We start from the raw sequence: 12,469 nt of genomic DNA, 5'->3' as shown, positions 1-12,469 counted from the left end.
ACGTTTTCGACGTACATATGTATTATACGTCGAAAATTTATGTCATATACGTCAGAGTTTCCGACAGACCATCTCTGGTCGTGACGACGATTGGCATAAATGTCTCGGACAGCCAGGCAGCCATTAAATCTCTGAGGAACATATTCCTGAGTTCAAAAACAATCCTCGACTATCGCAGATCTGTCAGTTCAAATATACCTATTCTGGGTGCCGGGGCACAGAGATACCCAGTGAATTGTAGAGCAGACGAGACTAGGAACAGCCTTTCACTTTCCAAAAAACTGGGATCTGTTTGTATCGTCCATCGACATGCAACAATGTTTTTCAGAATACGGGCCGAAGGGTGACGAATGATAGACGGTCGCATTCCAAAATGATGTGGCCTAATCTAGACTTGAAGAGGTCTACGGCTTTACTGTCAAGGGGTACGGCTTTGCTGTCAAGGTCTACGGCTTCGCTGGCAAGAACCGACGCACATTGGGGCAAAATCGAAAAAAAACTAGTAAAAAAATATGTCGTGTGAAAACGGTTAGAGATATCTCTTTGAAATTTGGAGTGGTTAGAGCGGAGGAGTTAGCGAAATCAAGACCCGTGATTTTCCGGGCGCTTTTTGGCAGGCCCCTAAAGTGGATAACCTCGGTATTCCAAAAATTTTTGGGGGCTGCCAAATCTTCGTTTGTGTTCCGATTTCCAAAATTTTTTGCTGTGAGACGTCTCAGTCATTGTGTACGTCATGACAGGTCGGTGTACCCTATGACAGTAGCGGATGTGAACATTCGCGTGTTGGTAGGTTTTTTAAAGCGATCTGTTATATGTTTCAATGGTAGGAACCAGAAGGCATAACCTTATCCCGTTCCTGTGGTATCACAATGGACTTAAACGTCTGACACTGCAGACTGCCACTTAAACCTTCGTAGCCAACCTTATGAAATGAAATCAAGAGGTTGCACAGTGGTCTAAGCCCGAAATAAATAACTTCGTTTACCCGGTGTTTAATTCTGTATAAAATCGATTGTAGATAACTCTTGACCATTTTTCGCTAAGTATATTTAAACCTTTTTCCCTCTTAAACTTAATCTGATCTTTTACTGTTACATTAGTGTTTCATTAGCATTGACATCTAAACTTACATTCTCTGGCTAAAAGGGCTGAACAGCAGCAATCCTTGACTTCTTCATAGAGAAAGCAGGAACCTATTGATGGCTTATAGACCTTTTCTCCAACGTAGCACATGTGAGGCACAAATGGCAAACCCTCTGAAAACAAGTTAGAAAATAAATAAAATTAAATATCGCTTTGTTATACTTTACAAAAAATTAATGCTGCAGAATAAATTTTGTCAACTAAATTTTTTAAATTTTGTTTTCGGACCGACCAAGCATTTTGAATTTGATTAGTTTTTTAGTTTAAAAGTTAACGTTTGCTTCTCCAACATATAACTTTCTGCCACTGTAAAAGTGTAATCCATTAAAAATGATTTCAATTTAATTTTTTATATCGATATTATATCATTATTATTGGCAGAAAGAATTTCTGGCTTCCAAACAAGCAACGTCAGCAATTTACATTCATTCACAAAAGAAAACAAACGGTCGAACACCTATGTATGTATATTTGTTGGTTGTACATTGAATGGCTCATTTTCCATTCTAAGAAAGAAAAGAAGGAAAATTGATTTTTACTCATGCACCAAACAAAATTAAAAAATGGAGAAAGGTTGTTAAGAAAACCTATAGCAAATGGAATATGATTTTCTCAATTTCTTATTTTTCTTCAAATATTTTTTTCTTTATTTCGGTGTTGACGTATTCTGCTCGGGATGGGGTTTTCATTGGAAAAATGCAATATGTTTTCTTTCTGTATACACCCAAAACGACAGCCCCATGGCAAAGCTGGAAATATGGACACTGCCAGCACAACAGCACCGGTCCAAGTACACTCACAACATTTCAGTTTATTGTTGTTTTGAATTTCCAAAGTTCATAAATTTTCATATGGAAAATGGGTTCGTGTGCTATATGAAGGAAGATGTTTACATGTTGTTGTTTGGCGTTGTTTTGATATTTTCTATAGCCTCCAAAATGAAATCAACAAAAAAAAAAAAATAATTTGGTCAATGCAAACACTTAACGAGGCGATCAAAATATACACTTTTTATGAAGTCATCTTTTTATGATGTTCGTTCTGGGAGATTTTGGCGATTTTATGCACTCACGTTATTACTTTAGTACATGTAAAATAATTAAGGCTAAACATATAAGAAATTATGAGTATCTACTACAACAACGATTGGGTTACAGAGGAGCTAAAGAAATTCCATTAAAAGCTGTACATAATGCGCAATAATGTGAAGAGTCAGCAGAGTCAGGCTAATCTAGTTAAAAGTAGGTAGAGTAGTAGAAGATATAGACTGAGGATGTTCTAACTGAACATTTCGAAGCTGCTGTTATCTGTTAGCTGCTATGATAACTTGAGGTAATAATGGCAATAAACCGGATTAAAAAAAACATCTATGCTCCAGGAGCCCATGCATTGCCTGATAATATTGTACATTCAAGAACGAGAGCGATAACTGAGTATCGCCCTACATCAGCTCGTGTGTGATATCTAACTTGATTGAACTTGATGGATTACCAGCTAAGCCATTCCAGAACGAAGGCGATAGCAGGATGTCCCCCTACATTAACTAGTGTGTCAAATCTAGCTGGAGGATCGCATGCCTACAGATGGGACCTCAATGTAGTATATTCTGTGCACAAATAAAGGCAAAACATTTCGTGACTGTAGGCCATTTTTCAAGAATTCGATATACCGCAAGATATCGTCATTACTGTGTGAATGATGGTGAATCTTGTATTCGCAGTGATGAACAAGAAGTTTACTTAAAAACATATTGTGACCTTAACATAGTTAACAGTTATGATTTCAAGAGAACTGCACGACCAACCCTTCATGGAAAGATCAGAATATGGTGAAGAATTCCTAAAATCAGATGCGAAAATTTCCATGCTAAATTCAGAATTTGGAAATTGAGTGCAATGGATCAGATTAAGGTGATACAAATCAAATGTTGTTGTTACGGTCAACTTCTCCAGCGACTTATTTTCTATTCGCTTAATTTAGTCCCAGTAAAAAGATGTGGATACATTTGTATGATGATTATTTTAATCCCAAAAGCCGTTTCGCACCAGCAGAAAATTAAATTAAAATCACTTTTAATGTTGAAAAGTACGTTATGGTCGGGTTCAAGTAGCAGTCTTAAATCAGACTCACTTAGATGTTTTCGTCCTTTGTGCTACAACAGGAATAGGAGAAGGAAAATTCCCTTTACTTCTTACTCTGTTGAACCCTCCAGATCACTTTAAGAAGCCCAACAAAGCGGTAAACCGCATCATATCTGTAGATAAGACCAAATAATTTTGGAGTGTTCACAACTCGTACTTTGTGACCATCTGTCATTCGTTTCCTTTCGGGCTTGATCCTAAAGAAAGTGATTTCGATTCAAAAGCAAAATAAGTAAAAGTGCGCTAAGTTCGGCCGGGCCGAATCTTATATACCCTTCAACATGAATCGCCGTTCTTTCCCGGTATCTCTTTTTAGATAAACCAAGGATAAAAGAAAAGAATTGCTTTGAATTTTGGAGACCACAGCCAAATCGAATAAGAATTGAGTCATTTAGGGGCTCAAGAAGTAAAATAGGGAGATCGGTTTATAGAGAAGCTCTATCAGGCTAAAGACCGATTCATGCCAAGAAGTCAAGACCCCAGATCGGATTATATGATAGCTATATCAGGTTTTAGACATATTTAAACCATAATTTGCACAGTTGTTGGAAATCATAACAAAACACCTCATGCAAAATGTCAGCCAAATCGGATGAGAATTGTGTCCTCTAGTGGCTCAAGAAGTCTAGATCCAAGATCGGGTTATATGGTATCTATGTCAAAACATGCACCGATATGGCCCATTTACAATCCCAGTATTCGTGCAAAATTTCAAGCGGATAGCTTTGCTCTTTCGAAAGTTAGCGTGCTTTCGATAGACGGACGGACAGACATGGCTACATAGACTTAAAATGTCATGACGATCAAGAATATATATACTTTATGGGGTCTTAGACGAATATTTCGAGGAGTTGCAAACATAATGACAAATTAGTATATCCCCATCCTATGGTGGAGGGTATAAAAAAAACGGGTGTTTAATAAACAGAGGACACTGACAAAATAAAACAATATAGAGAATATGGAAGAAAAACAAGCTGCGCGTCCGGCAGCTCCCAGCTAAGCTTTTCGTGATAAAGCAGGGTATTATATTAAGCTTTCGGAATTTTCCCAAAATACTTTAACAAAATATCATATTTTTTTATAACAGAATTGCACGATGAACACCGCACAGATAGCAGCTCAAAATTTCAGCCCATGTGGTGCTCATAGATATCCCTGCAGGGTTGTTGTTGTTGTAGCAGGGTGTTGTGTTCTATTTTTCGTCTGCTTGGTTCTGTTGAATATCCAGGTCCAGGAACTCTGCGACTAAGGTGGAATGCGTCCAGAGGTTCTGAGTCGAGTGGGTCTGGCTGATCAGTTAGACTGGTGGTCCAAGGTTACAATCGGGACACACATCCTGCACGATGGGTTCAATCACTGCACTGTAGTAGTTGAGGCGGCTGCGTGTTTTCAACCATCAATATTGGCACCACAAACGCTTCATCATAATAATTGGACGTGGTGTGATGCGTTCGAAGACATTGCTTAATATTCAGTGCACGTAGTTTTTTAGGTGTACGTAACTATGAAATTATAGTAGCTGGTTTAAATTGGCACATTCTCCATCGTAGACCTGGCACGGTATTTTTTCCATTCTATGTAGGCAACACCATTACAAACGAGCACTATGAGATCACACAGATTCCAGTTCCCTTTGGAATATGTAATGTAGTTTCTAGTCCCGCAAGCTCTACAATTCCCTGGCATATCACTGTGGACCAGCTTCCAGAACAAGTGAATTTTGAACTGTTCAGCCATCTGGTTAAGAGATCTGCGACAGTCGCAGGCGGTTTTTGATGGCTACCAGAGGTTTAATGGTTGTCTGGCTGTCTGAGATATTTATGTCAATCGTCTTTATGACATTATATCTTAGTCTTTCCACTAGCTTTTTAATAGCTAGGATCTCCGTTTGATATACACTACAGTAGTCGGGTAACCTCTTCTTTAGAGTACACCCTAAAATCCAAATGGTCGTCTAGTTTGGAACCATCCGTATAGAAGTTTTTGTTGTTTCAATTAAGTCTATCAGGAATAGGGGTACACTATTTTTTTTTATCAAAAAGCGGCTTAAGCAATATGTAATCCACACTGCCTGGAACATCGGGCATTGTATTAAGGATAGCACAATGTCCGTAGCCGCCGCATGAGAAAGCTCGCTTTGCAGTGGTAGCAGTAATTTTTTTTGCCACAATGTCCACAGGCATTTAATGTAGCATTTAATTCAGTACATCAGATAGTGTGGATCCTGGATCCTGAGTGATGGACTGTTGAAGCGCCGTCCACCAGACCACAACACCATATAGCATTATAGGTTTGACAATTGGATTATGTTCAAGTGTGCATGACGCTTGGTTTAAGCCCATATCTTTTGCCAATGGCTCTCTTGCAGGTGTATAGAGCAAGATTTGCCTGTCTTGCCCTTTCCAAAATGTTTTATTTGCAGTTCAAAACATTCCTATCTATTAATCCGTCTTGGGCAGATTACGCCTATTCCACATTCGGTAGTTCACTTGTCGTACATAGAGCATTCTGAAGCATATATATCTAAGAGTGCTGGATACTTTTCCGTAACCACACTAGCCACTTCATCAGCATATGCTTTTTCTCCCAGATACAATATCATATTGTTAATGGATATGTGTCACCTTGAGTTTTCCCTCTGCTAACCCATCTTGTGCCTTCGTGTTGTAAGGTATCCCTGTTTTTGAAATGAAAATGAACTTTGTTTCCCTCCATTCCACAGGTATATACGACATTCTGATACAAGCCGAGTTTATCTCCCTAAAGCAAGGAGCCAGTCTATCGGACACAGACGACTATTTCAACCGGTGATACATCATCAGGGCCTGTCGACTTAAAAAGAGTCGAAACTTTTTATTGCCAAAGGGGTTTCGACTGGGACATACTTCCCCAACAACCTCCGACGAATGCATATCAGTGACAATTTCTTCTGGCGTTACGTTGTCCCTTAGAGAGTTCCTCGTGAAATGTGTATTAACGAGTAGCTCTAGAGTTTCCTCATTAATCATTGTCCATACATTCTCTAACTTCTAACGTTAGGAACTTCCTTTGCCACGCAGCTGCAGAGTTCCACCCAAGATTTGTTCTGGCCCTTTCTTAGCTCAGCCTTATAGACGTCCCAATCGTGTGGTGCCCTTGTGGATTTCGCTCTGTTAAAAAAACTACCATGGCGGTTGCTGTTTGTTTATGTCTATGTCCTCCGCAGTTTCCACTTGCTTTTTAGGTCTAGAGGGGATAGTCGAGCAGAATGTGCCTAAATCTATCCCAATCCGCCTTTCTTCTGTTTAGCCGTGGGGCCACTTTAACAGTATTTTCTCCAAGGCTAAAGCTAATATAGAGATGATTAGCGAAGCTGTACTTATCCAATATTTTACAGTCACATATCCTTCCACTGATATTCTCTGATACAAAGGCAACATCTACTAAAGGGTGATTTTTTTGAGGTTAGGATTTTCATGCATTAGTATTTGACAGATCACGTGGGATTTCAGACATGGTGTCAAAGAGAAAGATGCTCAGTATGCTTTGACATTTCATCATGAATAGACTTACTAACGAGCAACGCTTGCAAATCATTGAATTTTATTACCAAAATCAGTGTTCGGTTCGAAATGTGTTCATTCACCGTAACGTTGCGTCCAACAGCATCTTTGAAAAAATACGGTCCAATGATTCCACCAGCGCACAAACCACACCAAACAATGCATTTTTCGGGATGCATGGGCAGTTCTTGAACGGCTTCTGGTTGCTCTTCACTCCAAATGCGGCAATTTTGCTTATTTACGTAGCCATTCAACCAGAAATGAGCCTCATCGCTGAACGGTGAAGGAACACATTTCGAACCGAACACTGATTTTGGTAATAAAATTCAATGATTTGCAAGCGTTGCTCGTTAGTAAGTCTATTCATGATGAAATGTCAAAGCATACTGAGCATCTTTCTCTTTGACACCATGTCTGAAATCCCACGTGATCTGTCAAATACTAATGCATGAAAATCCTAACCTCAAAAAAATCACCCTTTACCTCCTGTCTGTTCCTGTCGGCCTTCTTCCTTTGTAACAAATTGACAGATTGCAACTTATAATATATTGGACAAGCAGCTCACCCCTTTTGTTAACATACGATTTTTCCCAAATCTGGCGATATGCAGAAGCGGCTTTAACCATCAACTTATGGCTTGAAGCTGCATCTCTGAATCGTGTGCCATATATAGGGAAGTCAACAAGTAATGAGACTTATTAATTTCAAGGCTGGCTACTACTACTCTTTGCACAAATACAGGCTCTGTGTCTCCCATTCCCCATACCCTTGAGTAGTTTAAATGGAGGAATTCTTAGTTCACTAACTATTCCTCCACATACCCATGGTTCCTGCATAAGAACAACGTCAAATCTTCCTGCCATCGGTAGGACCTTTAGTGCCGTAGAAGCGGCATTACAATGGTGGAGGTTTATCTGCATAAACCGAACCATCGTCAGGATTGAGATTATCCACCACTGTTGCGTTAGCCTCGCCGTCTAAGTCCACCAGGATAATGAGTTTCTTAAGGCGTCCAGTTGGGCAGTTGAGAAAACAGTGGAATAACTTTTCGCCAGGACACTTGTGGTGTGGACGATTCCTCCCTAGATGCTATGCCGAAGTACCTTTTAAGTTCCGTACTATCCCACTGGTGCATACCTTAAATGACCTACCGCATACCTTGAATGACCCACCAACCGTATGACCCACCGCCACAGGGCTAGTTTGGTCCAGTTTCGACGCCTTCCTCTTTTCTGTTTCGATCGAGGCGGGGAGATTTTCAGTCTCCTGCAATCCGCCAGTCTTAAGAAATGTGGTCAACATCTCTTCGGCAATAACTGCAGAGTCGTCTGCTGATTCCTAAACCCTACCGCTTCTATAAACCTTCAGCTTCAACTTGTTGAATCCTCAGGATATAACTCCTTCGACCAATATAACGACCTCATCCAATTTACCAATTAAGGGAGCCTCTCCTTTATCGATAAGAGGTTTGGGATCATTCACATCATTTCTCAATAAACCTGAGAGCGATGAGCCTTTTATAATTACAATCTCTAAAAGAGGGTATTAGTTTGCCACAGCGCCAATGCATTCAGAACAAATAAAAGCGTGCTAAGTTCGGCCGGGCCGAATCTTATATACCCTCCACCATGGATTGCATTGGTCCATTTCTTTTCCCGGCATCTCTTCTTAGGCAAAAAAAGGATATAAGAAAAGATTTGCTCCACTATTAGAGCGATATCAAGATAGGGTCCGGTTTGGACCACAATTAAATTATATGTTGGAGACCTGTGTAAAATGTCAGACAATTCGAATAAGAATTGCGCCCTTTGGGGGCTCAAGAAGTAAAATAGAGAGATCGATTTATATGGGAGCTGTATCGGGCTATAGACCGATTCAGACCTTAATAAACACGTATGTTGATGGTCATGAGAGGATCCGTCGTACAAAATTTCAGGCAAATCGGATAATAATTGCGACCTATACAGGCTCAAGAAGTCAAGATCCCAGATCGGTTTATATGTCAGCTATATCAGGTTATGGACCGATTTGAACGTTATTTGACACAGTTGTTGAAAGTAAGAATAAAATACGTCATGCAAAATTTCAACCAAATCGGATAGGAATTGCGCCCTCTAGAAGCTCAAGAAGTCAAGTCCCCAGATCTGTTTATATGACAGCTATATCAGGTTATGAACCGATTTTAACCATACTCAGCACAGTTGTTGGATATCATAACAAAATACTTCGTGCAAAAATTGATTCAAATCGGATAAGAATTGCGCCCGCTAGAGGCTCAATAAGTCAAGACCCAAGATCGGTTTATATGGCAGCTATATAAGGTTATGAACCGATTTGAACCATACTTCGCCCAGTTGTTGAATAACAAAACACGTCGTGGAAAATTTCATTCCAATCGGATAAGAATTGCGCACTCTAGAGGCTCAAGAAGTCAAGAGCCAAGATGGTTTTATATGGCAGCTATATCAAAACATGGACCGATATGACCCATTTGCAATACCAACCGACCTACCCTAATAAAAAGTATTTGTGCAAAATATCAAGCGGCTACCTTTACTCCTTCAGAAGTTAGAGTGCTTTCGACAGATAGACGGACGGACATGGCTAGATCGTCATAAAATGTCGCGACGATCAAGAATATATATACTTTATGGGGTCTCAGACGAATATTTCGAGTAGTTACAAACAGAATGACAAAATTAGTATACCCCCCATCCTGTGGTGGAGGGTATAAAAATTCACATTTTGGTGCGGTTTATGGGCTGGCGGCATCATTGGCCTGTACTTCTTCAAACATAAAGCGAATCGTAACGAAACGGTGAGAGCTACCGTGAAATGATATCCAACTTTTTTTGCCCAAAATGCAAGAGCTTGGCTTGCATGACATGAGCTTTCAACAAGACGATGCCACATGCCATACAGCACGAGTAACAATGAACTTATTGAGAGGAGAGTTCGGGGAACATTTTATTTCACGTTCGGGATCGATCAATTGGCCGCCTAGATAGTGCGATATGGATAATTTTTTGTGGGGAAATGCTAAAGCTCATGTCTATACAGACAAATTTCAATTGATGCATTAACATTGAAGAATTTATTCCTAAGCGGATGGACCATTTAAGACGCAGTAACAGTCAACATTTGCATGAAATAATCTTCAAACATTAAATTACATGGACCGTACTATCGAGTCAAATAAAGGTTTCAAGCATTTTTCTGAATTTGTTGTTTTTTAACTTTCCTGTAGCTCTTAAAAAATCACCCTTTATTAAAAGCTTTCCACTTTCGCACAACTATATTATGGTTTTGCATTATTTTCTGCTATTTTCGTTACGCTATAAATTAAACAAAAAATTACTTATGGGACTTGTTGTTTTCGCCCATTTGAATATATCTTTGGAATGGATATTTCTTTATCGCACAAACATTACCAATGAATGTATGAGCCCTAGAAATTCTTGTTGTTTTTTCTTGTATATGGCAGCCATTTGTATGTTGATCTAATGATTTTTGACATTGGACAAACCAGCATTTTTGTACCTAGGCGAAACTTTAAAATGTGTCACTTTGCAAGTTTACCAGTTTAGACTTTGCAAGTCTATCCTTGAGTGACTTTAATTTTTTTCCGAAAATAACTACCTGTTACAAGTTACAGAATATTCTGCGGAGCGAAATAACTAAACGCCCGCTACACTCAACGGTTCAAACAAGAATCTCCTACATGATCATACGTAAAATTAACAACCAAAATCTTTCTTTTGGTCATCAATTTCACAAAATAGACTACTGGAAATAGAACAAAATGATTGACATAAAGGTGATAAGAATTAATAAAATAATATAAACAACATTTTCATGCTTTATAAATATCAGCATTAGCAAGGGGACAACTCGCAAAAGATGGTGGACAATCGCGTTGTTTGTATTGCCGATTTCATACATATTCATAGCCTTGCAAAACACTTTGTGAAAAAAATAAATACCGACAAATCTTATCATATTATTTCATTTTATTCCTAAGCATATGAATCCATGCCACCCAACACTACATTTGTATGCAATTCTAATTTTACATGTCTCAGGCAGTAGGAGCAACGGCTTCGATCGGTAGCAGTGACATTCTGGTGGCAATGACAAAAGTAGTAATTATACATTTGTAGTTCCAGCTTTAGAGCTACACTCAAGAAATATTAACAATTGATGCAGGAGGAAATGGTACGGATTGACGAAGAGGTGGCCGGTCTACTAAATCACTTGATATTTATTTTATTAACTCAATTTCTGATGTATACACAAACCGCTCTTCTAATCGGAATACAATTTAAAGCGTGCTAAGTTCGGCCCGACCGAAGCTTTGGTAACCACCACCATGGTATAGACCAGATTTGACCATATCTGTATGCAACTGCCACATAGCCCTGTTTTGTGATTGAAGGCATTGAACGCACAAAAGCCGTCACCACTTGATCTTTCCATCGGGCTTTTGGTCTTCCCGGTTTGCGTGTACCACGGTGTTCGCCTTCAAAAGACTTCTTTGCTGGAGCTTCTACATCCATTCTGACAACATGACCCAGCCATTACAGCCGCTTTGTTCTTGATATGTGTGACTATGCTATCATCGTCATACAGCTCGTGGTTCATACCACGCCTATATTCTCCACTAACGCAAACTGGTCCATATATTTTACGAAGAATCTTTTTCTCACGAAGAATCTTTCGCACTGCTTCATCTGCTCCCACAAGTGCCCATGCCTCAGAACCATATAACAACACGGGTAGTATCAGTGTCTTGTACAGTGTATTCTTCGTCTGTCGAGAGGTGGCCTTGTTTCGAAACTGCTTACTAGCTTCTGTTTGCCAGTATTATTCTTCACTTTATCTCAAAACTGGTGTCATTCGTTTCGGTAGCGGCGGTGCTGAGGTAGTTAAAGTTTACTAGCTTCTGTTTGCCAGTATTATTCTTCACTTTATCTCAAAACTGGTGTCATTCGTTTCGGTAGCGGCGGTGCCGAGGTAGTTAAAGTTGCTGACTATTTCAAAGTTCTTGTTCCCAACTTTCTCAATTTTCTTTATCTCGTCGGTTGCAACAGGCGCACCAGTTAGGTCAATATCAGAAATTCGAAATTCGAAGCAATATGACTTTTTGTAACCCCCTTGGCCCCTCGCTTTCCTTGGCATATTTCTGCACACTTAAAGAATACACGAGAAGAAGTGAACTAATTTGAAGTCATCCCCGGCGATTTTTTCAGAAATTAACTTGGTAATCATATGTTGGAAAATCCTACCAAAAATTGAGGTCAGCCTATCAACCTACCAAGAGAATAAAAACCTACCAATAGGAACCCACCGAAAACGGTAACACTGGTTGTAAGTCATAAGATAGGATTTTGAGCCAAATTTTAGACAATTCAGGTGAACATTTAGGCTTCTAAGGGCTGAAGAAGTCGAATTGGGGGATCGGTTTATGTGGGGGCTGTATCCAAATCTGAACCGATATAGCCCATTTACAATCTCCAACGACCTACATCAATTAGAAGTATCAGTGCAAAATTTCAAGCGGTTTGCTATACGTGTTCGAACGCTATCGTGATTTCGACAGACGGACGGACGGACATGGCTAGATCGACTCAGGATGTCGAG

General features: G+C 39.6%; 1 protein-coding gene across 30 annotated transcripts in view; it reads right to left on the bottom strand.

The window, feature by feature from the left end:
* LOC106091114 (uncharacterized) overlaps positions 1–12,469 on the bottom strand; it is a 274,438-nt gene that overhangs the window by 78,758 nt on the left and 183,211 nt on the right. For all 30 annotated transcript variants that reach the window (XM_059362596.1, XM_059362526.1, XM_059362529.1 and 27 more), the window contains one exon: positions 1,131–1,256. In XM_059362596.1, coding sequence (XP_059218579.1) covers positions 1,131–1,256 — 126 coding nt within the window. The remainder of the gene's footprint in view (positions 1–1,130; positions 1,257–12,469) is intronic.

The sequence above is a fragment of the Stomoxys calcitrans genome, chromosome 1, assembly GCF_963082655.1.
Source record: "Stomoxys calcitrans chromosome 1, idStoCalc2.1, whole genome shotgun sequence".
In the NCBI taxonomy this organism is placed as follows: domain Eukaryota; kingdom Metazoa; phylum Arthropoda; class Insecta; order Diptera; family Muscidae; genus Stomoxys; species Stomoxys calcitrans.
Note: the sequence above shows the minus strand (reverse complement) of the source record. Positions and strands in the feature narration are given on the sequence as shown.